The sequence below is a fragment of the Theropithecus gelada genome, chromosome 5 (assembly GCF_003255815.1).
Source record: "Theropithecus gelada isolate Dixy chromosome 5, Tgel_1.0, whole genome shotgun sequence".
Classification (NCBI taxonomy): domain Eukaryota; kingdom Metazoa; phylum Chordata; class Mammalia; order Primates; family Cercopithecidae; genus Theropithecus; species Theropithecus gelada.
The window spans coordinates 22688366-22713833 of record NC_037672.1 but is presented as its reverse complement, the minus strand read 5'-3'; the positions used below and the strand labels follow the sequence as shown (position 1 = coordinate 22713833).

At 36.9% G+C, this 25468-nt stretch overlaps 1 protein-coding gene across 7 annotated transcripts in view; it reads left to right on the top strand.

The window, feature by feature from the left end:
- The window catches only part of PPARGC1A (PPARG coactivator 1 alpha), a 686617-nt gene that overhangs the window by 625766 nt on the left and 35383 nt on the right, over positions 1-25468 (top strand). For all 7 annotated transcript variants that reach the window (XM_025385683.1, XM_025385681.1, XM_025385685.1 and 4 more), the window contains 3 exons: positions 20437-20631; positions 22603-22725; positions 23587-23791. In XM_025385683.1, coding sequence (XP_025241468.1) covers positions 20437-20631; positions 22603-22725; positions 23587-23791 — 523 coding nt within the window. The remainder of the gene's footprint in view (positions 1-20436; positions 20632-22602; positions 22726-23586; positions 23792-25468) is intronic.

The window sequence follows — 25468 nt, the reverse complement described above, 5'->3', positions numbered from 1 at the left end:
TGCAAACACTCACACGTGCATATGCACGTCTGGGTCACCGGTCTTGTAAATATTTCACTTCATAAAGGCTGATAAAAATGTGCTTATGAAAAGAGAGAAACTAGGCTTTATATGGTAAGTATAAAACATGGCATGATGCTGTATAATACTTAAAAAGAGTTAGGTTGGTGCGCTTCACCAATATTTCATGGGAGAAGAGAACTCAAGTAGGATCTTAAGCTTTAGGATTTCTATGAAGAAAAAAAATTAGAAAAATATTTTATAGTGAAGATACCAAAATGTGGAGGTAGAAAAATGGGGGAGGGTGGATTTTTAAAATGACAGTCAGAGGAGAGTGACTCCAGTGCTGATGGGAGGTAGGCAGGAAAGAGAGTGAGTGATGTGGCCTTGATGGGAAGCAAGTACATTGAAGATTGCCATGAAAATTCAATGTCAGGGCTGTAGGGGTGGGGACAGTGGAAATCTAGGGAGAGCAGCCTGTCTGTAAAGTGATCAGTTCCTCCTCAAATCCCAGTTTCTCTAGACCTTCAGATTTATTTTGTAAAAGCAGAAATTTCAGATAAAATTCGCTGTTTAATAATTGTTGTTAACTAATAATGTTGAAAAACCTTTTGTAGGCAAAACCATGCTAGCCAAATGAAACATATGTCTGGGCCCGTTCCTCCTGAAGACCTCTAGTTTGAAACTTGAGCTAGAAAGAATGAAATGATTCTACGTTTTAATTCAAAATGTTGTTGCCTGCCTCCTTAGTGGGGATTAATTGTAATGGAACAGAATATTTAGGTCCTGCATGATGGGGACAAGTAAACAAATGTGCTGAATTGATGGAGAAAACTAGAACCTGGCTTCTGAAGCTCTTGGTTGTGGACCAGCTTGAGCATTACCTAGATGCTTGTTAGAGATTCAGAATTTTAGGCTGTACCCTACACTTCCTGAATGAGCATCTGCATCTTAACAACATCTTCAGGTGATTCATATGCACATTAATGTTAGAGAAGCACTGGATGTAGTATACTTAATGTTCTTATTTTAAAATAGCTTCTGTAAGACACAGCGTACAGCAAAAGTTTGAAGAGATAGCAAAATCTCAGAGAATCTTTAGTGTAACTAGTGGAACATGAGACAAAAAAAAAAAGGTTCACTCTTACTGAAGCTTGAACAGAGCAGTTAATATAGTAATATTGATATATTTAGTAATGTGTTCACAGTGTTAAGTTTTTTGCAAGAATTTGGTGTGCCAAGCATAAGACTCAACACAGGTTATGCACATATTTGGTAATCAGTAAATTACCTTAGATAGTAAGTCAATTGTTGAATCCCAGACAACTGATAACATCATTTGCTTTCACGTATTTTTTCAATATTGCACTCAGCCCCAAATATAAATTGAATAGAGTGACCTTTTGATACTCTATGAAATTGACTGCATTTCCTAAGATTCTGTGGTTTCAATTACCATAAATTTTTGGTACTGGGTCCATAGCCATTGCATTGCCCCAGCATAACAATATCTTATCATCTTATCATTGGTTCTGATAATATAGTCGGCATCAGCACAACATATTGTTACTAATATTGTGTGTGTGTGAGCATGTGTGGTGATATGTTCCCAGTCAGAACTTCATGTCAAGTGCAGGAGCAATCTGCAGTTTACCTAGATTAAATCTAATCACTATGTGTTTTGCAAAATGTGAATGATTTTTTTTCCGGTAATGAAATTGTGTTCTAGGTTGCTAGCTGGATCTTGAGTTTGTGAGATGGATAAGTCAATTAGTGGTTCCTCACTTTATTAGCAACTTAATTGTCAGAATGTAATGAAACTTCTGAACTGCAGCAACTCATTAGAAGCAATGAAACACATGACATTTTTTCTAGAATATTCAGTGAGTTGCTTTTTCCCCCAAAAAGATCTTGAAAATAAAATTAACAATTAAGTTTAAATGTATACCTATAAAGGTAAAACAGTTTTGAATTCTGCCCTGAAAAATGTTCTGGAAAAGTCAGGGTCACTGAAAAGAGGGGAACCAGCATTTGAATTCCTACTCGGACACATGTTTAAGTGACCTGTAATGAGTTACTTAGCTTCTTTAAACCTCAGTTTTCTCATATGTAAAAAGGTGATTTCACAGTTATTTCAAACTACCACTATGAAGATAAAAGGAAGCGGCATGTGTAAAGGGCTTGACAGTATCACTAGTGCACACCAACAGTGTATCAATGACCACTATTGTCACTCTTTAATTTTCAACCTAGATGTTTTAATTCTTCTGCCTTTGTCTTGAAATAAGTTTGATTTTATTTCTTCAAGGCCAAAGATGTAATCATTAAAGATCATGTATTCCACTGTATTTTCTACTAGAAATGAGGCTAAAAAGAAGCCTGTACTTTGCTGCCATGCTTGTACTTTATAGAAATTGATGGTGTCTACCAAAGCAAGAGTTTACTTTTAGTTCCCTGGTAGATCGTGGTTGTTTTCACTTGGCCTTTATGACAATATTACTCTGAGCACTGTCACACAAGCTCAAAGAAAATTCTTGCTTCTCTTCTAATGTTTTATTATATTGATAGCTCCCAAAGATGATCTTGGCAATGTGTAAGAAGCAGTACAAGCATTCGAGTGGTGATTAAATGTTTAAGTTATATTTCAAAGATAGCATTAGGTTGGTGCAAATCTAATAGCAGTTTTTGCCATTGAAACTGATGACCAAAACCGCAATTACTTTTGCACCAATCTAATTATTTCCTGAAGCCTATAGCCCAGACAAACAGTGTAATATGAAAAGAGTATTTCATTTCCAACTAAAAGCGAAAATAAAATTATGGATGACTCCATTCTCCTTCTAATTCCCTGTTCTGAATTTTTCCTTTTCTTTCTCTTCTTATTTTCATTTTTGTCCATTTTTTCCCTCCATTCAACATTTAAATAATTATATGACATTATAGACTAATGACTCTACTGTGCAGCAAGGATTCTGTAAACATCATGAGGACAGGAGCAGTGTCTGTTAGGGCCACTGCTGTGTCCCCACATGCATGAAACACCTGCCTTCCAAACAAAAAATCTAAATCTACAAATAAATACAAGAAGGAATAAATGAATAAAGCCAAATGAAACAAGACTGTGACCTTCAAATAGCTTAAATATGTTTTATGACCTCTTTTCTTTTTAGAAAATATTATCCAGAATTAAAGTAACATGCTTGCTATGTTTACTAAAGGCTCTATTCTCTCTAGTCTTATTTTCATGTAAGATAAATCAATTTATTTCCTCCCTTATCATGTTCAAGCACAATAAACTTTTCTTTTTCATCTGCATCCCCTGTTTGTATTTCCTATGATTCAGTGGTTTTTGATTTTTTTAAATGATAGTTTTGTCCTAGTTCAGCTATTCCAGATTGAAGGCAATATCTGTGAGCCTTTTATCAGCTATATGATACTCAATTTATTATGTAAGCAGTCAGGGCTAAAGATTGTGATAACTTAGGTAAGTTCACATGGCATATGGTTTCCTAGGGTTCCTTCTTAAGTTCTATTCTTTTATTGCCAGCGTAATATTTTGAAAACAATTTTAAATAAGGAACATCATTAGAGGAATAGTAGGAAATTTTTATTTGGTGTATTACGGTGCTCTTTATGCTCAATGTCTCATTTAATCCTTACCACAATTTTATGAAGCAGATATCTCCATTTTTTACTTTGAGACGGAGTCTTGCTCTGTCGCCCAGGCTGGAGTGCAGTGGCGCGATCTCGGCTCACTGCAAGCTCCGCCTCCCGGGTTCACGCCATTCTCCTGCCTCAGCCTCCTGAGTAGCTGGGACTACAGGTGCCCACCACCACACCTGGCTAATTTTTTTGTATTTTTGGTAGAGACGGGGTTTCACCGTGTTAGCCAGGATGGTCTCGATCTCCTGATCTCGAGATCCGCCCGCCTCGGCCTCCCAAAGTGCTGGCTTTACAGATATCTCCATTTTTACAGTTGATAGTACTGGGGTTCCAGGGCCCAAGTGCCTTCCTCAAGGACACAGGCTGTACATGAGAGAACTAAAACTTGAAAACCTTTTTTTCTAAGGCTAAATCCCATAAGACTTTGAGTCTACTACTTTGGAAATATTCACAATGGGCATAATATCGATAGGAACAGCAGCAAAAATGAGAGGTCCTGGGTTAATGTTTCGAGAACAGTGAATGCTCTTCCGGGGACAAATTGAGCAGCAGTTGATGCTGAAACGGCACTGAGTTATTTTGCTATCAATTGCTAACGCCTTATGTTTATATATCGTGTGCGGATCTATTCCAGGGCCACCTCTAGCTGATAGCACCAGATCTTTCACCCCTGAAGAGGTTACAGCTGGCTGACATTATCCTAACAAACAGACCTGGAAAGTTTGTCTACAACCACTGATAGGAGCTCAGGCAAAGAGGACTCTGGGAGAGGGTTAGCTCGAGGGCATCATGATATCTCTTCTGCTTCTGTGGCTTTGCTATAGAGTCTCAGACAAATACTGTCATTGTTTTTATGTCAGTGGTTATAGTCTCCTTGCTACTGCAAGGTGTTGTGAGGAAGAAATAAATTTAAGTCAAGTTTGCAACTATGTAAGCATGGTATGAATTCAGTAAATATGGCTTGAATGATTTTATCTGAAAGGCATAAATATTTAGCACTACATTTTTATATAATGCTGCTTAACTCTTCCCTAAAGCACATAATATTTTTATGTCCAGTAACCTTACGGGACAACCATGGCAGATTACACTGCTGCCTTTTTACAGATCAAAAAATTAAGGCCCAAGGAAGACAAATTTGAAAGCAGGGCTACAAAGTTGTGTAGACCTGGGCTGACTTTGATTAATTATTTAATCACACTTTAGCTATTTCTCTTCCCATTTTCTCATGTATGGCATACACAAACACATTCTTTGGTTTTTTGTTTTTAATATTTTTAAGAATAAAATGCTCATTACAGAAAATTGGAAAAAGAGAAATTGACTTAAAATCATCTGAAATCTCACCTTCTTGTAATATTTTGGGATTCCTTCTTTTAGGCTTTTTCCAGTATCCATGCATAGATCATGGACTGAAAAAGTGCTATTTGACAACTTTCTTGATTCACTTCATGATATTTAATGGCTGTGTTTCATTTTAACAAAGGTATACCTATATAATTGTTTTAATGGGTATCAAACATTTCACGGTATGGGTTCCCTAGTTTTCTTTTTATCTTTAAACCCAGGCACTTGTTGCTTACACAGCCTATGGTCAGAGGTAACTCTAATGTGATCTGTGATTCTTTGTTTTTAAAGGTGTTCAATCTGATGGCAGTAGTCATTGTAATAAGGCTCTTGGCTGGTGGCTGTTGCCATCATACACTGAAGAGTTTTCATGACTTAAGACATTTCATGGACTACAAGTACTGAAACAGGGTCTGAGTGGGTAATGGAGGAGAGAACTGGGACTCAGGAAAGAAGACGCCTTCAGTCAAGGGGCCAGACTTGGTGTGCACTGGACAAAAATAAAACATCCATGTTCTGTGGCCCATGTGAGGGATTCCGGGCATCTATGAATTAGTATGCTACAGCTAGTTCTCACTGATGAGCAAGCCTTCTCCTTCAGCCCACACGATAGATCATACCAAATATTCTCACCTTTCCTCAAAGGTTCTATTATTTAATCTTTTACAGGAGTGATTCTTAGTCCTGGCTTCTATTGGAATCTCACCTGGGAAGATTTTAAAACTACTAACTCCCACCTCCAAAGATACTGACTTAATTGCTTGAGGGAATTACTAACTCCCACCTCCAAAGATACTGACTTAATTGCCCAAGGGGGTAGGGAAGGGGCAAGCATATTTTTTAAAATGCATATGTGATTAAATTTAGAGCCAAAATTGAGAGTCACTACTTTACAGGCATCTATTACTCTGTAAGAGTCAGAAGAAAACCTTTATCCCAGTATGAAACCTTTTCTAAGAAAAAATATTTGTGCCCTGTTTTTGTAAACAACCCTGATTTTTAAATGTTGGCTTTACTTAAATACAAATAGAGTTCTTATTGCTTTTCCCTTCATCTATTTCTCACAGCTGTTTATTTTGTTTATAGTAATTTATTTTGTCAATCATCTCTCTTCCCCCAACAGAATAAGCTCCTTGAAGGCAGGAATTTTTAATTATTTTGTTCATTGCTATATCCCCAGTGTCCAGACACATGGTAGGTGCCCAAAAAATTCTTGTTATAAATTTCTGACACTGATTTTGATGCAAAAATCATGATTCTTAGTCCCAGGAAGCTTGTTATCAAAAACACACAGATATGAAAATACAATCCAGTATTTCCATGGAGGTTAATAAATTGTAATATATTTACAATATGTTAAACAATGTTGCATTTTAAAGAAAACATATGGCAAATGTAAGAGAGAGAGTCTTTGACACTTATTTCCTTTCATTATCCTGATAAGCAACATGGTATAATAGAAAAACTAAGGAGCCAATAGGTCCAAAACAGATGTAGAATTAGATCAGTTACCAGATGACATTGAGAAAGTCTGTTTAACCCTTTGGATGTCAGGCTTCTCATCTCCAACATCATACTGTTGGAAGAGTTGACCATGCAACTTTTTCTATTCATTGTTTCCATGTTACTACATCCCTATCATTATAGGAGCCACAATGTGGCAAGACGTTATTAAATGGCGTGTTTTTCCTTTTCATCATTCTGTAAATCTTACATTTTTATCCAGAATGATTTACACTTGTCTTGTCATTTTCCATGCTGTTATAGGGACATGTGCTTTTTTATCCTGTTGTCAAAGTTACTTTAAAAATCCCCCTTTGAGGTTATTAGCTACTTTGTCTAACCCAATGTCATATGCTTCTCCACTGTGCATGCTCTCCACATATGCATATAAGCCACTGATAATCATGAATGAGTCTGCATTTGGAATTGATTCAGTGTGAAGTATTTAAAGATTCTTCACAAGGGGTTCACTCAGTCTGGCATTAAAAGAAGCTCAGTAGCTAAATCCTAGGAGATTGCAAACTTGCTCAGATGCTTTGGAAACCTAAACCCATGTAAAATACTTAGATACAAAGTCATTGAGAAGATGAACTTCTCATATTGTATTTGTTCGGCAAGCATTTATTGACAACCCGTTGCTCTGTGCAGAGCACTTTAGTGGAATATGAAAGTTAGTCAAGGAGTCAAAGACCCCATCCCAAGCTCTACGTGGCTCCTAGTTTCTTGGGGAAAGGAGCTGGAAAGACTCAGAGGATTACCATGAAGCACACTTTGATTTCTTTCACCCTAGATGGCCTCACAGAAAGGACACCCTGCCTCTGAATAGCTTCCAACCACCTTGAGACAATTTTCTCTCATTCTAATGCCTTTGCCAGGATATTACAGTAATCAGATCATTTGACATTACCTGCATCTTAGTGTCCCCAACCTTAATATACCATATAGATCCAAGTGTCAGGAATCTGCAGCTGCACAATTTCACACATATCTTGTGGTGCTAAGTCTTTATGAACAAATAGCATTGACCTCTGTGATGTTGCCTTCTAAGCACTTCTTTTTGTCAGCAAATATACTACCTTATAGAGAACTCACTGGTTGTAATAGGAAATTATTCTTCCTTACATAGTCTAAAACACACTGGTTATGCCCAGGGTTAATGTAGTCTGCTAATTTGTAACAGCAGAGCTTTGTGAGGTATTCACAGCAGGCCTCCTTGCTAAAGTCCTGGTGCTGCTGTTCTGATTGATCAATGTTCCTGTGGGATGTTTGTTAAATATTTTGCCTATAACCTCCCTCCTGCTTATACCTATATGTAAACCATGAAAAAGTAATTTCTTACTCATTGCAAGTTCCCCTCAGGGCCTTTGGCCCTTACTCTTACTCTTTTCCCTGTCTAGAACATTTCTTCCTTAGCTATTATGCCTTGCTGCTCCAAATGCTACCTCTTTTTTTTTTCCTCTGTGTGTGTGTGTGTGTGTATAATTATATATTATATATTATTTTATTATATATTCATATAACATCTTATTATATAATATCATATAATTAGTATATACGAATATATAATATATTATTATATATTATATATGATATAATATATAATATATACACATATAATCTATTATATATGATATTATATTATATATATTATATCATATATAATATATACACATATAATATATAATATATAATATATTATATATTATATATCAGATTATATGTAATATATATTTTTCTTTGTATGTGTGTATGTTTTATTTATACACACATATGTATACTGTACATATTCTCTCTATGTATAAATATAAAATCTATTATCTGCCATCCTCTCACCACCAAACTAAAATGTAAGTTCCTAGAAAACAGATTATAGTACATGGTATGCACTCAATAAATATGTGTAAATAAAGATATATATATATATAATATTTGTAAATATGCACATAAATATGCATGTTTATATGTATCTGTAAATACGTATATATGTATACATATGTATATGTATCTGTAAATATATTGGTCTGCATGTATGTTCACAAATGAAGGGTATGTCAAGTGTAGATATTGTCATTCAGCTGAGTATGGATGAAAGGTGATCATTCCATGGGATAACTGGCAAGCAGTCAGTGATCATGTCAAACCGTGCCTGTTTACTCTAGCATCTCAACCTTAACTAGTAACTGGGAGATAATAAATTTTATACAAATTGTAGGAATTTTTGAGCAGTACGTATTTAGTAACTTTGGTACCATCCTTACAATTTCTACATTGTGTAGCCTTATTGTACAGAATGTTCATCCTTTTTCACTCCATTTGTTCGTGTCTTATCTCTTCCTCAAATTTGTTTTCAACAAATCCATATTTTGTCTCACTTATTTTGAATTCAATCTAGTGCATGAAAATGATAATAATGATATTGTTATTAGCAGTAAACATAAATCCTCACTATATACCAGGCACTGTTCTATATGATTTGCATGGATTAACTCAGTCAGTTCTCAAAACAGCCCTGTATTGTAGGTTTTATTAAGGTTAAGTAACTTGCAGAAGGTCACATACCTTGTAAGTGATGTGCTCAGGACCCCAAATCAGGAAATCTAACTTTGGAGTCTGTATTTTGCCTCACTGCCTATTTCAAATAATATAAGAATGTTATAAGGCCCTGTGACCTCTTTTGAGATTTAAAAAAAAATCTTAAAAAGTTGAGAAGTGCTTAAGACCTCTGTAAAAATACATAGAAGAAAATCCTTAAAAATCACTTAGCATGTAGTCTGTGTAATAAAATAGACTCCAGAACTGAAATGAACTTTATGATAATGGTGATGGTCAGAAGACGTTGAAGAAAGAGAATGATTGGCAATAAAAAGACCGTGCTGCCTTAGGACTATCAAAAACAAATTCAGGAAGTGAATAACCAATATGTTGCAATCAACAGGGAAGGACAGACCATAAAACAACTGGGCACATTAATGTAAGATATTGGGAAAAAGAATTCACATAGAATAGATCAAAATCTGTTAATAATAACTACTAAGATCTAGAATCATATGTGTTAGAGGGAATAAATCTAGCATAGACAGAATCATACATTTCAACTTGATCTACACACTACTCAGCAGCCGTAAAACAGCAAATTACCCAAACTTGCCTGATTATCAGAATCACTTGGGTTGCTCATCAAAATTGCAGAATCCCAGGCTCTACCTCCCAGGGTAGTTGTTCTCAACGGAGGGCAATTTGCCTCCAGGAAACAGTTGGCATATCTGGAGACATTTTGGTAGTCATAACTGGAGGGGTGCTACTGGCACCTAGTGAGTAGAGGCCAGGGATGCTGTTAAGCATTCTAAAACCCACAGGACAGCCCCCTAAACAAAGAATTATCTGGGTTAATATGTCAACAGTGCTGCAGCCCAGAAACCCATATCTAGAGATTTTGATTTCGTGGTCTGTGATGAGGCTTTGAAATCTGCATTTCTGTCTATGGATCTAAGTTTTTCTGATAAAGGATTAGAAACTTGGTGCTACCAGTAGAGCTGGACTTGTTAAAAAAAAAAAAAATTCCCATGGAAGAGAATGCTTAAAGTAGGCTTTGAGGTAGGGATAGGATAGAAACAAAACATGTGAAGAGGGAAGAACATTCAAATAGAAGAGCAAATCACACCCAGTAGGAAAAAAAAAAAAAAAAAAAAGGGGGGGGGGGGGGGGTGGGCTATGAACCAACACCGGGCCAGCCAGCAATAAATAGTGAGAATCATTTGCAAGATAGCCTCCTCTTTCTGCAGGGAAGGCCAACTGTGCCTCATGGCATGTAACTGCATCTCCCACCTTAGATTTTAGCTGATGATCAATCAATGCTATGTCATTCTAACTCAGTTCTTAGTCCCCAGTATGAAGATAAATTAAAATAGCCCATGCCCACTCATTTTTCTAATAATACCTTCCATAAAATCCCACTATATAAACAAAGGGTGTGAGAACGATATTTCATCAGATATATCTGGATTAATATCCAACTCTTCCTTTCCTTAGACATGTGAATTTGCACATAATAATAGGGTTAAATGGGTGTTTCAATTAATGCATGCAAAGAAATTAAGTCAACATCAGGAACATAGAAAATACTCGGTAAAGATCAGCACTATTTATTATTGTTATTATTATTTACTAAAGTAATATTTAAGAGAACTATGGCATTATTTAAATGCACAGAAGAAGTATAGGTTGGGATTTAAGATGATGGCAGTTTCTTATTATCAATCATAGAAACTGATTATTTTGTGCTTTGTTTTGTTTGAAGAGGATTGAGAAAATCCTGCCTCATAGAAATGAGTATTTTAAAATGGCTCCAAGTTTTAAACTCTTCACCCTCAGTTCTCAAGATTTTGTTTTAATCCGAAGACAATACAAAATATTCAATTTGGCTGCTTAATTTGGTCGTGGTTTCTGTATTTATTATAAGAAAATAACACACTTGAGTGTGTTTTCTAAAAAAAAAAAAAAAAAAAAGACTTCTATTGCCTATGCATTAAGGTATATAAATACACAAAATATATCATACACTCTAAAATTTATAATAAATCCTATACCAGCTATTCTAGTGTCCAGGGTTCTATTAAACACAGTTAAAAATCTTCTGGCTAAGATTAATATATATTCCCAGCTTGAAGGTAGCTGTGTTATGCGGTGTGGAATGAGGAAGCTCACCACTCTAGTCCAGATACATTACATCAATGGTTTTCTCTTGACTGGAGAGTCAACACTCCTGACAGTGGTGGTCAGAGAGTAGGTTTGTCTGGCATGATTATCTGTTCATGAAAACATCTCAACTCTTTCAAGATGTTTGCAAATTGATTGCTTGATGGTGTGTCCCAGTATCCTTCCAGACAACAGAGTTGGGTTAATTTCTGCATTTTTAAGACCCATTTAAACTTCCTCTTTTACAAAAGATGAGCATTACATTTACTTCTATAGATTCATTGCCTAGGAGTTCATTTCAGAATTAGGCCCTATATAGCTATAGCTGTTCATATTCTTTCTTCCCCACAAAGAATATATCACTTGCTTGCCTGGCCTATCAGCTGGTATATGTGAAATGAATGTGAGATAATTTTAAATCATAGCCTGAGCTAAACATTATTAAGAAGACAAATTGCCCAGGGGTAGGAGGAGGTGAGGATTACAGAGAAAATAACAACAAAAGAAGAATGAAAATTCATATATTCTTATATTGTCAGGACAGATTAGACTCTTTAGTTACCATTCTTACTCATTTTAGTTAAGCATCTCCTATATACTAAGTATCTCAGCAATAATCAAATAGGCCTCACAGACCTCCTCTTTTAGATAGTTCATGAAGAAGATAAATCACTAAAACATATGTTGAGTCAGAGAGATGAATGCCAGAGGGAACAATAAGGTAGGGAAAATGTGGAGAATGTGTCCAGAGTAGTTGGAAATGTTACACTGAGAAGGTGACACTTGAGTAAATGAGGGGACAAAGGGACAATGCATGTGGCCATCTGGCAGAAGAACCTTCTAGGCAGAGAAAACAGCAAGTGCAAAGACCTAAGGACAAGAGAATGCTTGGCATTTTTGTGGACTAGTGAGGAGATCAGACTGATTGGGAAGGATTCAGATAGGTGAATGAGGCGTTGCCAGAGTCAGATGTAGCTGGCTGAGTATAGGGCCACCATACATTCCAGTTAGCCTGGTGTAGTCTGGGTTCATCCCTGAGTAGCTGATTATGTGCACTGTCCCCTCTCCCTCTCAAAAAGGTTCTCCTTGGATGACAAATTATATGGCGATCCTTGGTTAGTAAGGCACTCTTAAGATTTAGCTTTTAGTCTTAGAGACATGAGACGCCACGGAGGCTTTGGTCAGAAGAGGGGTGACACATGACTTAGGTTGCATCAGGATCACTTAATCTTCTGTGTTGAGAATGAAATATTGAGGTGGGATGGCAAATGGGAAGCCAGTTAGGAACTGATATGGTTTAGCTTTGTGTCCCCACCCAAATCTCATCTTGTAGCTCCCATAATTCCCATGTGTTGTGGGAGCGACCTGGTGGGAGATGATTGAATTATGACAGCAGATCTTTCCTGTGCTGTTCTCGTGATAGTGAATGGGTCTCACGAGATCTAACGGTTTTTAAAACAGGAGTTTCCCTGCACAAACTCTTTTTTTTTTGCCTGGCACCATCCACGTAAGATGTGACTTGTTCCCCTTTCCTTCCGCCATGATTGTGAGGCCTCCCACCCATGTGGAACTGTGAGTCTAACTAAACCTCTTTCTTTTGTAAATTGCCCAGTCTCAGGTATATCTTTATCAGCAGCGTGAAAACAGACTAATACCAGAAACCTATGGGATTGTCATTCAATCTGTGCAACGCAGCCGGAAAGTTGAGTTGTTTCACTTGAGGACATGTAGCTAGCTGCTGGCGGAAATGGATCTAGGATTAATTCTCCTGACTTCCAGTCTGGAGTTCTTCCCACATGCCCAGATTCTCTTTTAGTTTAAACTTGAGAACAAATAGAATGTCTTGCTCACTCTTTTCAGGCCTATTAAGTCTCCAGTTTGATGGCACAACTCAGTTCCTTCCTCTTCCCATTGTGAGAAATAGGCATGACCTCCCCAACCTCGCCGAACCTTTTTCCCCTTTCCCCTGAAATTTCAGCTCATTTTGCATATATTAACCAGGAATTTTTAGGATTTTCTGTTGAACTTCTGTATTTATACTTTTGGCTCTTATAACCTCTACAGAATACTGAATTTCTCATGTACGGTACATGTTTATTAACTCATGAATGTGTGATATAAGCAAATCAATTAGAATGGAATGTAAGTACAGATGTGAATATACATTTGATGCCTGCTTAAATAGGAATATGTGTATTAATTGGAATTAAATGGATTCCCTTGAGTCTAAATATGTCTGTGAATTCTTCAATTTTGTTTATATTTTATTTCCGCTTGATTCTTATTTTATTTTTACAGGAATTAGCCCTGGTTTTTTATTGTTGCTTTCCTCAGAGTGGTTAACTGAGAGGAACAATGTACAGATTATACATTTTTGTATAGTCAACTACAGTTGAATATCAGAGAATGCATTCAAGGCATTGAGATATACATGTGCATTAGATCCTGTTTTAAATATGTGTACTTGAGATATAAACTTGAGGGTGTGATATGAACAGACACATTTACATACATAGTATTTCAAGTAGCCTGTATGCCCACGGGGAGTTACTCAGACAGTGAAATTAAAATTTATGTTATTTCTACTAGCCCTCAAATTCCAGCAAATTTGACATCCAACAGGGCAAAATAGATTGTCACATAATGTGCTTATCTCTCATGGGAATAAAATAAGAATAAGCTAACTCTCAGGGCATATGTAAGAAATTAATGGACAAAAAGCATTTTATAATGTATTATGTAATGTAAGGTGGTATTATCTTGATTTTTTTATTGCACACATATGCTTGAGATTTCTTTCTTTTTCCCCACCTTCCAGTGCCCATACCTTATTCTCAGCTCTGTATCTCGTATGACAAACAAAAAGTAATTGGGTTATTTTAAGGACTCCTCCTTTAAGTGAGGTAGGAGCTAGGAACCTCTCAGTCATTACATGTGGGATTCCACCCATTTTTGGTTGGATGTGTGAGAAAGTGGCAGATATACTGTCAGTACCAACACTTGGGTATAAAAGAAGCAAAAACAAAACCCACAGTGGATTGCAGAGATTTTAGAGAAGAAAGATAAAGAAGAGGGAAAAAATCAATTGTTTGAAGGTGGGTATTCAAAATATTTAACAACCTATAAGCAAAGGCTCACACCACTTCAAGTAGACACATGCGGTGAAGTGGTGTCTGTTCTGATTAGCACGGGTTAAAGAAAAAAGCTAAAAACCTCAAATCCTATTGCAATAGTCTACTCTGGATTATTATTTTTAAATTTTATTGCGGAAAAAACTTAGTTTTCTTTAAATTTTGACTTTAGTTTCTTATAAATATTGAATCAAACTTTATACATTAGAACCAAAATGTGTACATTTATGCAAATTTTTTTGCTGATTCATGCATGAAACTGAGGTACAGGGTTTTATGTATGGAGATTCAAGAAAGGGACACACCTCTGACCCACTGTATTTCTTATGTGAACTTCTGAATCTATTATAAAAGTTGCTTTCCCATGTAGTTATTTGAACTCCTGGTGGGGCCTAGTGGAACCAATAATCCAAAGTAGTGGATAATCCAAGAATGTCATTTATATTTGGCTTTGGAATACATTACCAGATGTTACTCTAGCAGATTTCCTTTCCTAATTAGGCCTCACTTAAAGTAGGAGTTAATTTTGTCTTCATTAGCTGTTTCCAAGTCAGCAGGATGGGGCAAGGAGGAAACCTGGGGCATGCTGGGTATTTGGGGGGAGTTGGCCCAGTGCTAAATGTCTGCAGTAGATCCTGTTCAAAGAATAAAATTCAAATACAGATAATCAAGTTGATGGGAATATACACTGGAAATGTTTATGAACACCTTCCTGAAGAATTTTCAGGCCTTTGTCAACTCTTTTTTTTTTTTCTATTAATCATGAGTGCAAAAAAATTCCATAATAGGGATTAGGCAAATAATCACATGAAATTTTGTATAGAAAAATAATTAGAGGCTCAGAGAGGTTAAGTCACCTCTCACACAGATTGATCTCTGAGTACACAGTACCTAAGATACTGAAACTGATTAATGAATGATAAGAAGACCCCACTGTTTCCTTCTTATTGATGATTTGAATAATGAGGAAGCGAGAATTCTCCTGGCCTAATTCGCATTAAGAGAGCCAAGATAATGAAGCTGTGATTAAATGGCTATTAAACTATTTTTATCAAACAGAGATCAAGCAAGTGTGAGAATCTGGGGACACAGAGTGTAATTGCAATCCTACAAGATGCAGAAAAAATGACTAACATAAGCAGGGCATAGTCCTTTCATAATAGCTCGCATTTAAAAGTCTTTGGGATACCACATGCAGTATTCACTCTGCACTTCTCCCTTCAGGTGGCAGTTAGCATCTCAGAGTCCCTCCTCTCCTCCTTAATTTAGTGGATTTAGTGACCCTCTGTGTGCAGTTGGGTGAGTTGAATGCACTGTCTGCCACACCATGTATAACCAGTTGGAAGATCCTTTTGCCAGCTGTGCGCAAAGGAAGAAGACCCAAATATTACAAACTGGGTTCAGAATTTTAATCTATTAATTTTAATCTGTAAATCTGCCACCTGAAGGGACAGAACCTATCTTCTTTCAACTATGCCTTTTAAATTATGTCAGACTAGTCCAGGTCATAGAGGGACACAGCTGTCCAAAAGAGCAGAGATAAACCTTCTCATTTCGTTGACTCTTCTAAACTATCATTTATTAATGACATGGTAACACTTAGGAATTGTTGCAGATTCTAAATTTTGGGTTTTCCGTATAAATGCATGTGTATCATCTGTCACTGGAAATTGTTTACACCGTGAGTGAGTTTTTGTTGATGTGCCTTCTTTCTTCCTAGAGGGCCCTTAGAGAATAAGGTGTTACAGTCACACAGACCTTTATTTAGGTCGGAAGAATTGCATTGCGTAAGGAGAACCCAAGGTTGACACCCACCGTGGGAAATGCTGTTTGATAGCCACAGAGCTGCACTGTGGAAATACCCGTTGGCCTGTTTTCTCCCTTTCCTTCCGCCTCTGCTGCCAGCTCCAAGGCTGAGCTTAGTTTGTGTAGCTGTAGATCAGTATCTAATTGGTGACCTGCTCTTTCTTCCTCCCCACTCTGCATTTTCTTTTCTTTTTTTCCCAACTCGGATGGAGCTAAGAAGTATATCGTTTTGTAAAATAGTAATTTCAAACAACTAGAAAGCAGTATCAGAGCTGAGTCTTTGAAAGGTTATCTGGCAATGTCAGTGCGGTGACTAATGTGTTTCTATACCCTGTCACCTGTGAACAGACATGTGTGAGTGGGCCAGTGTGCTTCAACTGCGGTGACTTTGATTTATTTGCTCTGTAAATTGGGACCAAAGCAATAATGGGAAGTGACATTAATTGTTTAACAGAGTCCTCTCTGTCACATCCATTGCCTTCTCCGGGGTGTGTGATTGTTGAAACTCATGCTAAACTAATTGAAATTGCCACAGTGAGGGGCAATATCCACTCAACATTACATAAACACAAAGTGTCATCAGCAAATATCAAGTTTTCTTCTCAGTTTCCTATGATTAAAGAAAACACAGATAATTTGAAACAATAACATTTGTTTCCTTTCTTAATTCACTAACAAATTTACTTAAATAAATGGTCTTGGAGCACCTCTCTGAGTCACCCACATACAGAGATAATAACAATAGTATTGAATAATCATTTGTAATGGATACAGACTGTAAATAATCATTACAGTCCTATGATAGATACTGGCTGAATAGTAGCCCTTACTACCCACATACTCCAATGCGCGCGCGCGCACACACACACACACACACACACACACACACACACACACAAAGCTGCCATGCTAATCTCCCATCTTACAAATCCTTCCCTCTCATTGTGTTTCCAGTAGAGAGGGGAATTAAAATAGTTGGTGGTTTAATCAGATCTTATAAATTAATTATGACATTATCAAGCTCCAATACTTTTGCCATTGTATTTGTTATACATTCTCCCAGACTTATTAAAGACATTGGAGAAAACTGGTTGGTTTAAGTGTTCTTTGTCATTTTAACTTGATTGGAATTATTGTAGTTTGTTTACATTAGGGATAGAGCTAAGGCGCTATTGTATTATGTGATTGAAAGCAAATAACGGCTGGTAGTATTGCTGGAAAGCCAAACACAAAATTTAAATCATTGTAAACAACATTATCCATTTATTGGTAAATATTCGTAACTCTTTTTCTGGAACTATTTTTGGACATCAATGAAATAAGTCTTTTTTGAAAAACGGGATACTTGGAAAAATGTCCAATTTATTGAAAGTGTGTATATGTGTCTGTGTGTGCATGTGTATTTGATATATTTTCTAAAACTATTAGATAATGTGGAGATAGTTATAATAATGTAAATCTCATGACTTTGAGATGATTTTTAAAATACATATATTTCATTTAAATATAATTGTACTCAGAACAGTTAAATAATCTCAATTTAATTTTTGTATGTGGGGGAATGAAAGAAAGGAGTTACTGAAATCTGTGGATACCAGATTATGATCCTGGGCAGAAAATAAGGAATATTATTTCAGTCTATTTAATATTAGAATTACATATACAGGGTCCTTTCAAAGGCATATTGAAAGAAGGTAGATTGAAGAATCTACCCGAGGGCCTGAGGGTATTCAATACCCTGAGCACTTGAGGGTATTCAATAAGTTTTAGTTATTGACTTGTGCAATTTGGGTTTTAACTATTGGTCAGTTTATGGAAGTAGGTGGCACCATTTTGAAGTTAACAGTTACCCCTTCTGATTAGGATTTTCCTCCTGAATTAGAGGTTTGGGTTTTTTTGAGACAGAGTCTCCCTCTGTCACCCACGCTGGAGTGCAGTGGCGTGATCTTGGCTCACTGCAACCTCAGCCTTCTGGGTTCAAGCAATTCTCTTGCCTCAGCCTCCCGAGTAGCTGGGATTACAGGTATGTGCCACCACACCTGGCTAATTTTTATATTTTTAATAGAGATGAGGTTTCACCACATTGGCCAGGCTGGTTTTGAACTCCTGGCCTCAAGTGATCTTCCTGCCTTGGCCTCCCAAAGTGCTAGGATTACAGGCATGAGCCACTGTGCCCAGCGCCTGCATTAAAGTTTTTTTGTTTTTTTTTTTTTAATTATACTTTAAGTTCTAGGGTACATGTGCATAACGTGCAGGTTTGTTACATATGTATACTTGTGCCCTGTTGCTGTGCTGCACCCATCAACTCGTCAGCACCCATCAACTCGTCATTTATATCAGGTATAACTCCCAATGCAATCCCTCCCCCCTCCCCCCCTCCCCATGATAGGCCCCGGCGTGTGATGTTCCCCTTCCCGAGTCCAAGTGATCTCATTGTTCAGTTCCCACCTATGAGTGAGAACATGCGGTGTTTGGTTTTCTGTTCTTGTGATAGTTTCATACACACCACATTGCACCCAAACTACTTGACTCACAGTCTCAAATCCACGGACATGAGAGGGATGCATTACGCAAACTAAAAAATGCCAATTAAAGTCCCTGGGGAGTACAAATGGCTCTTCTTGGCCTCTTGAATCCAAAAGAAGTCCTTAATTTTACTCCTGGATGGAGGCTGATCAGGAATGAAGGAAAACAATTTTTATGTGAAAATAGAATGTATATGTGATAAAGGCCTGCCTAATTTCTCTAGTAATACAATTTGATTTTCTGATTAGCTGTCTTATTCTGTGATTCTTGTAATTTTGTCAGGTCAATTAACTGGAGTTCAGTGCTAGAGAGAAAGGAAGCGTGGGCACTGCTAGCTTCATTAGATGTCAGCAGCTTAGGTGCATTTTGTAATAAAATCTGTGTGGGATAATTTAGCTCATATTGTTAATGTCATAGCGTACAGAACTTTAAAAAGAAGACTTTGGAAGCAGGTCAGATTGGACAAACAATGTGAAGTGCTAAAAAAAGGAAAAGAAAATGGTCCAGAAGATATTGTTGGCAATAAACACAGATCAATGAATTATTTAGCAAGTAATCATTGATTAGCTATGCCATGTGCCCAGTGATGGTACTGGTTGTCCACGTGCATAGAATATAACACATTGCCTTGTTAACAAGGTACATGTTTGGAAGTCTTTGAACGTTTTGCACAGAGTACTGAAATAAATATTATATTTTATAATGAATTGTTTACAGGTTCTTCCCTTCCACAGTAGTGTTTATTGGAGGGGCAGACTTTTGTCTTGTTTCTCTTTGTATCTCCCATACTTCAGATGTCCCTGGCACAGAGTAGATGTTCAAAAATGTTTGTTAAGTGAATGATTGAAGATTAGCTTTCTAAGAGTGTGTTGGTGGGAATGAGTCAAAAACAAGGTAGGATATATTTGCAGGAGCCCCTATTAGAAATAATAGTGCACTGGAATAGTGCCCCGGCTACAAGAAATAAATGCATTTAGTAAACATTACAAAGTAAGACTTCATTCAGTGACTGATCAGAGAAAGAAGAGTCAAAATAGGTCCAGAGTTTGAGTCTGAAGAATTGTTACCCGAACTAAAGAAGTCAAAAGAAATAGCAGTTTTGTTGTGAAAGTTGTAGAGTTTGGGTTTTGGGGATGAGGGAGCTATTATGAAGTAGCAGTGTCCAGTAGGCAGTTCGAGATTTATGACTAAAGTTGGGAGAGATATCAGGGAGCAAAATAAATAAATGATTTTGGAGTGTTCAGTAATGAGATTATAATTGAAACCATGAAAGTGTATAGTTGCTCTCAGTATAGTTCCACTTTCTGGTGTCATTCAAATAGAGAGCTGTCTAGACAGTTTGGGTGGTATGCTGTATAGGAGATTCAAACACTATATCTGAAAATGAAATTGATGATGGTTAAAATTCTCTCAAGCTCCAAGATTCTCGCAATCTTTTCTTTTAGTCAGGGAAAGAAAACGTGAGCAAGTGGAAAACACTTCTATGACCAAGAAGAATTGTATACAGCAGTTTTAGCGCTGACATAACAAATTGATAAACTGGGCAGCTCAACCATCAGAGATTAGTACAGTAGAAGTATTCATTAATTGTGTCAGTTGGACCAAAACATGAATTTGGAGTTTGAGAAAGATATGATGTTTGTGTTCTGAAATGGGCATTCTAGATTTCACATATGGTTCACTCATTTGGTCAAACATGTTGATGCATAGTGTTACCTGCCTCCCAGTGTCAACTCACATCTTCTGGTTTTTTCTGTTTCTGCAGAAGATAGATGAAGAGAATGAGGCAAACTTGCTAGCAGTCCTCACAGAGACACTGGACAGTCTCCCTGTGGATGAAGACGGATTGCCCTCATTTGATGCGCTGACAGATGGAGACGTGACCACTGACAATGAGGCTAGTCCTTCCTCCATGCCTGACGGCACCCCTCCACCCCAGGAGGCAGAAGAGCCGTCTCTAGTAAGAACCCTTCCTACTGTTTAGCAGGAATTGGAGTTGCCTCTGGCTACCCGCTGCATGGGTATGATGTAGTCACAATAAGGTTTGGATTTTTTCATTTAGAATGATGCCAAAGCAATCCCCAAGCACACTCAGAGTTGCAAATTGTGCGATTCTCTGTTTAAAAATGTTGATAATACACATCTTCATGTAATCTTATTGCAATTGTTTTCTTTACTATCTTTTCCTGTTATGTGTATTTTTCTGTCTTAGTATTATTTATGTTCTTGATGAAAACTTAGAAAATGTTGACAACTAAAAAGAAAAAACTAAAAATTTCACCTGTGATTTCAAATAACCTCTCATATAAAAATGATTGCAATATTCTTTTAAGATATATCATGAACATATTGGTTCAAATTTAAATATATGCATAATCTGTAATGGTTGCATACTGTTTTATTGTATGGAAATATAATTTATTTTGCAATCTTTTATGGGTGGATATTTAGTTTTTTCTTCTATTTTTCACTATTTTAAATTGTATAATAATTGACATATTTGCATTTTTATTCCTATACATACAATCGTAGAGTTAGAATTGGTAGATCAACAAATATGCAATGTTTTAAGACTTTGGATCCGTATTTCTTATGAAGACTGAAAAACTATAGCATGTTTGCCACCCAAGTTACTTAAATTTATGGTAGACAATGAAGACTGAATTTGTTGGCAATGAAGAGAGAATTTTCCTTTCAATGCAGTGCTTGACCAGAGTTTTATTAGTTCTAAGACACGGTTTACCTTCTCATCTGTGGTAGCCATTTGTCATTTGCTATAAGTCTGATATAAGGGCATGCTGTGTAAATTATGGGATGCCATGATCCTCCAGACTCTAATAGTGTGTTTTGCATGCCGTTTGGAGGTTGTTACTCTCCTATCACTAAGTTTTTAAATGTTAAAAATACTCTATGCAAATACATGGAGGCCATACTTAGAGTCCATTGGATTTTGAGGTTTCTGATATAGAGAATATCTCATAAGTAATTGTTATTTATTCTCCAGTTTCTCCATTTGTTAGTGTCATTGGCTTTGCTCCCTAGTACCCTGATTCCTTTCCATTGATATCAGATTGTTTTCATCTATTCAATTTGTTCATTTGGGAAGAGCAGCTGACTCAGAGACATACTGTATGTCAGGACAAGGAAGTCCTTGAGGGTCATCCAGTGAAATGAAGAAACAGAGGTCAGGAGACAGCAAATGCTTTGCCTGTGTCAGCACCCATGTCTCCTTATCCACAGGCCAGGACTCTACTTACAAATCCTTTTTTTCTTTTCTAGAATCAGTGATAGTCATTCTTTTATTCCAGGCATTCTTTGAATCAGTAATTTCATATACTAGGTTATGAAACATGGTTCAAAGCATCATAAAATCTTTCATTTGTTGCCACTTGACTTATTTGGGTTTTTGAAAAGAAAATGTGTATCTATTCTCCCCCACCCCCCACACTACACTCCCATGTCTTCATTCAGCAAGGCAGCTTTTCTCACCTAGTAGTGATTTGGAAATTATTTTCAAAAGATGTTTTTTGCATTATTTGTTAAAAAAAAAATGTAGATCACACCAAGTCCAATTTATTCAGTAATCCCTTATGGCTGGAAAATTTGAGATTTTCCTTCTATTTTTCACTATTATTACTTGTATAATAATTGGCATATTTGCATTTTTGTTCTTATGCATACAATTCTAGAAATTGAATTGGAAGGAAAAAGGAAATATTTTCACAGTTGGTAGTATAATGTCAAACTTTTTTCTACTCTTTAAATATCATATTTCCTGTAGCACTATTGCGCTAAGGTGTGACATAAATAAAATGACAGAATTAACTTTTATAATTACAATAAATTACATTTAAAATTTCAATAACTTATTCCAATGCTTAAAAGATGCATAACTTTACTTGCTTTTCCCTTTTCCTGATAATGTTTCTAGCTTAAGAAGCTCTTACTGGCACCGGCCAACACTCAGCTAAGTTATAATGAATGCAGTGGTCTCAGTACCCAGAACCATGCAAATCACAATCACAGGATCAGAACAAACCCTGCAATTGTTAAGGTACAAATGTAAATTTTTTAATACGGGGGGAAGTACCAAAGGATTTTGGCTTGAAGTTGTAAAACAAATAATTTCGTAGGTATTAATTCAGCTGGGACCCCGAAGCTGCCTCATAATGGTGAAATCCATGATGAATGGGATTCCGTAAACAGTGCTTGAGCTACTTTAAACTAGGCAGAGTTCATTTACGCATTGTCTTTGGGTGTTTGGAATGGAAGTGCCACTGTCTGTTAGTTCTTGCCCACTTTATTGTTACCTGCAGCATTGTGGGCTACAGTAAAATTTGCTGATAAGCTGGTATTATCTATGAGTGGCTTTAAGATGCAGGATTGCTGTTTTGCTAGCTGTCTAACCTGAGGAAGATTGCGTTTGGAATCACCACAAAACATCTCTCTCTGCCATTAATTGGATGGAATGCTGGCAATGCCATAATTCGGCTAGCGGGCTGTATTAAACATTGTTTGTCTTGCCATTCACTGTGAGTGAAAACGGAGCATTAAGGGGTACTTAAGAGAGTTGTGAGTACTGGGCGTCAGCAATCAGTGGCAAATTAAGGTTTAAACCGGCTTATTTTTTTTTTGTATTCACAGTAAAGGTGCTGTAGGGTCTTGTTAGTTACATGTTGCTGAGTAGGAACATTGAAATGTAGGAGAAATAAAATAAAAAGCTGCATAAATGTCATTTAGGAATTTTAAATGTAATTTTCTTCCCTTGTTCTGCAAACAATTATTCACAGCTCATAAATCTAGTACACTTAGACTGAACACTTCATTGAAAAATCCCATCTCTTCAGAAAACCTATATCCATTCTGATAAGGTTCAGTTCACTAATTTTAGTTTTCTTTATGCCTTGTTTTTAAGACTGAGAATTCATGGAGCAATAAAGCGAAGAGTATTTGTCAACAGCAAAAGCCACAAAGACGTCCCTGCTCGGAGCTTCTCAAATATCTGACCACAAACGATGACCCTCCTCACACCAAACCCACAGAGAACAGAAACAGCAGCAGAGACAAATGCACCTCCAAAAAGAAGTCCCACACACAATCGCAGTCTCAACATTTACAAGGTAGGCTGGGGACCAAAACGAGCTGTTGGTGAGGGCACTGGAAGCAAAGAAAGCACACGTAAGGTCGGAGAACACACCAACTTGTTGCTTCCATCCCATTGGTGTCACTCTGTGGAAAGAGAATTTAGCACTTATTATAGAGCAGGGGAAGAAACCTTTCTTTGGACACAGGTTAAACATATTCTATTCATCTGCTATGCCGTCTAATTCACAAGCACTGAAAGACTCCTGAAATGTTAGCTAGGTGGGGAGGAATTGCAACATCACATGAGGTTTATATGAATCTCTGAATTGCTGAGATAATTGAGGTTATGAACAAGCTTGGCTAACCAATTCATTATAGAGCTTTTATTTTTTCCCTTCCAGTAATGGAAAAAATGAGGCATCAGTGATTTGTTATATACACCTTAAGAAGTGGTAAATAGTGTTTATGCAGCCTGTCTTGATTACTAAGTACATTCCTTTTCTAATTCTTTTTCTTCTTTCTTCTTCTCTCCTCTTCCTCCTGTTCTTCTCTTCCTCTCCTCCTCCTCCTCCTTCTTCCTTCTTCTTCTTTCTTTCTCCTTCTTTCTCCTTCTCCTTCACCTCCTGCTCCTCCCCTTCCTTTTCTTCTTTCTCTTCCACTCCTTCTTCTCCTCCTACTCTTCTACAACCACATGCTATGCTCGTGGATTTTATTCTGTAAATAAAGATTGGAAAATTCCTGATTGTTTTCTTTCAATTTAAGAAAGTGCCTAGATTAAACTAAACATCTGGGTTGATTTTTATTATCACCATATATTGCTAGAGGAGGCTGATGTTTCTGAGGCAGATCCTGGTGATTTGGGGAAAACCTGTCTTGGCAGAGATACAATTTTCTGTCTTTTAGGCTCCTCTTTCTCAAAATGTTGTAGTCTTAGAAGCCTAAAGACCCCTTGAAATGGGCAGTTGATTTAAAACATGCCAGCTTCTACTTTAACCTTGTTGGTAGAAGTAGACATATTATAACATACCAATTAGAAGCATACACCTCTTTTTGTTTCACTTTCATTTTCCCAACTTTTCCTTCTCACTGCAGAGTGGTAGGCAGTGATCTCTGCTTTGAACCATGATTAATTCGTGTAGGTATGCTGTTATTGCTACTGATTCAATACGGATTTTTTTCCCAGTGTTTTGAATTTTCTTTCCTCTTCTCTACCTCGGTATTAGCCCAGGATTTTCAGGAGCCTTCCTTTAATATTTTAAATGGACTTTCCATTAGGGTTTCCCTGGTAGATATCTCAAATCCACTCCCCATCGCTTTCTGTCAGTTTGGGAAAATATATTTAGTGAAATGGACCGCATTCTCATTGCTCCAGCTGGATCTTCCTCATAAGCACTACAGCAGTTTTTCCTGGAGCAGAACCATAGTGCCATAGGCCTCGTTGGTCATGAAGGCCTCAGGTGAGGGGAAGCAGATGAGCTCGCTCTAGTGAGTGAACAAATGAATTTACCGGGCTACTCCTCACCCTGTCCTGGTCATGCATGTATTTTCTGGGGCCAAATTTAAAGTCCTTGTAATATGTGACCCAGCCTGGCAGCACATGTTTTAAAGTTTTTTTTTTTTTTTTTTCTGTTTTTATTTTTCTTTTAGTAAACTTTTACAAATCATGACAATGAAGAGTTAAATAGGCCTTTGGAAGAAATTTTCTTTAGATG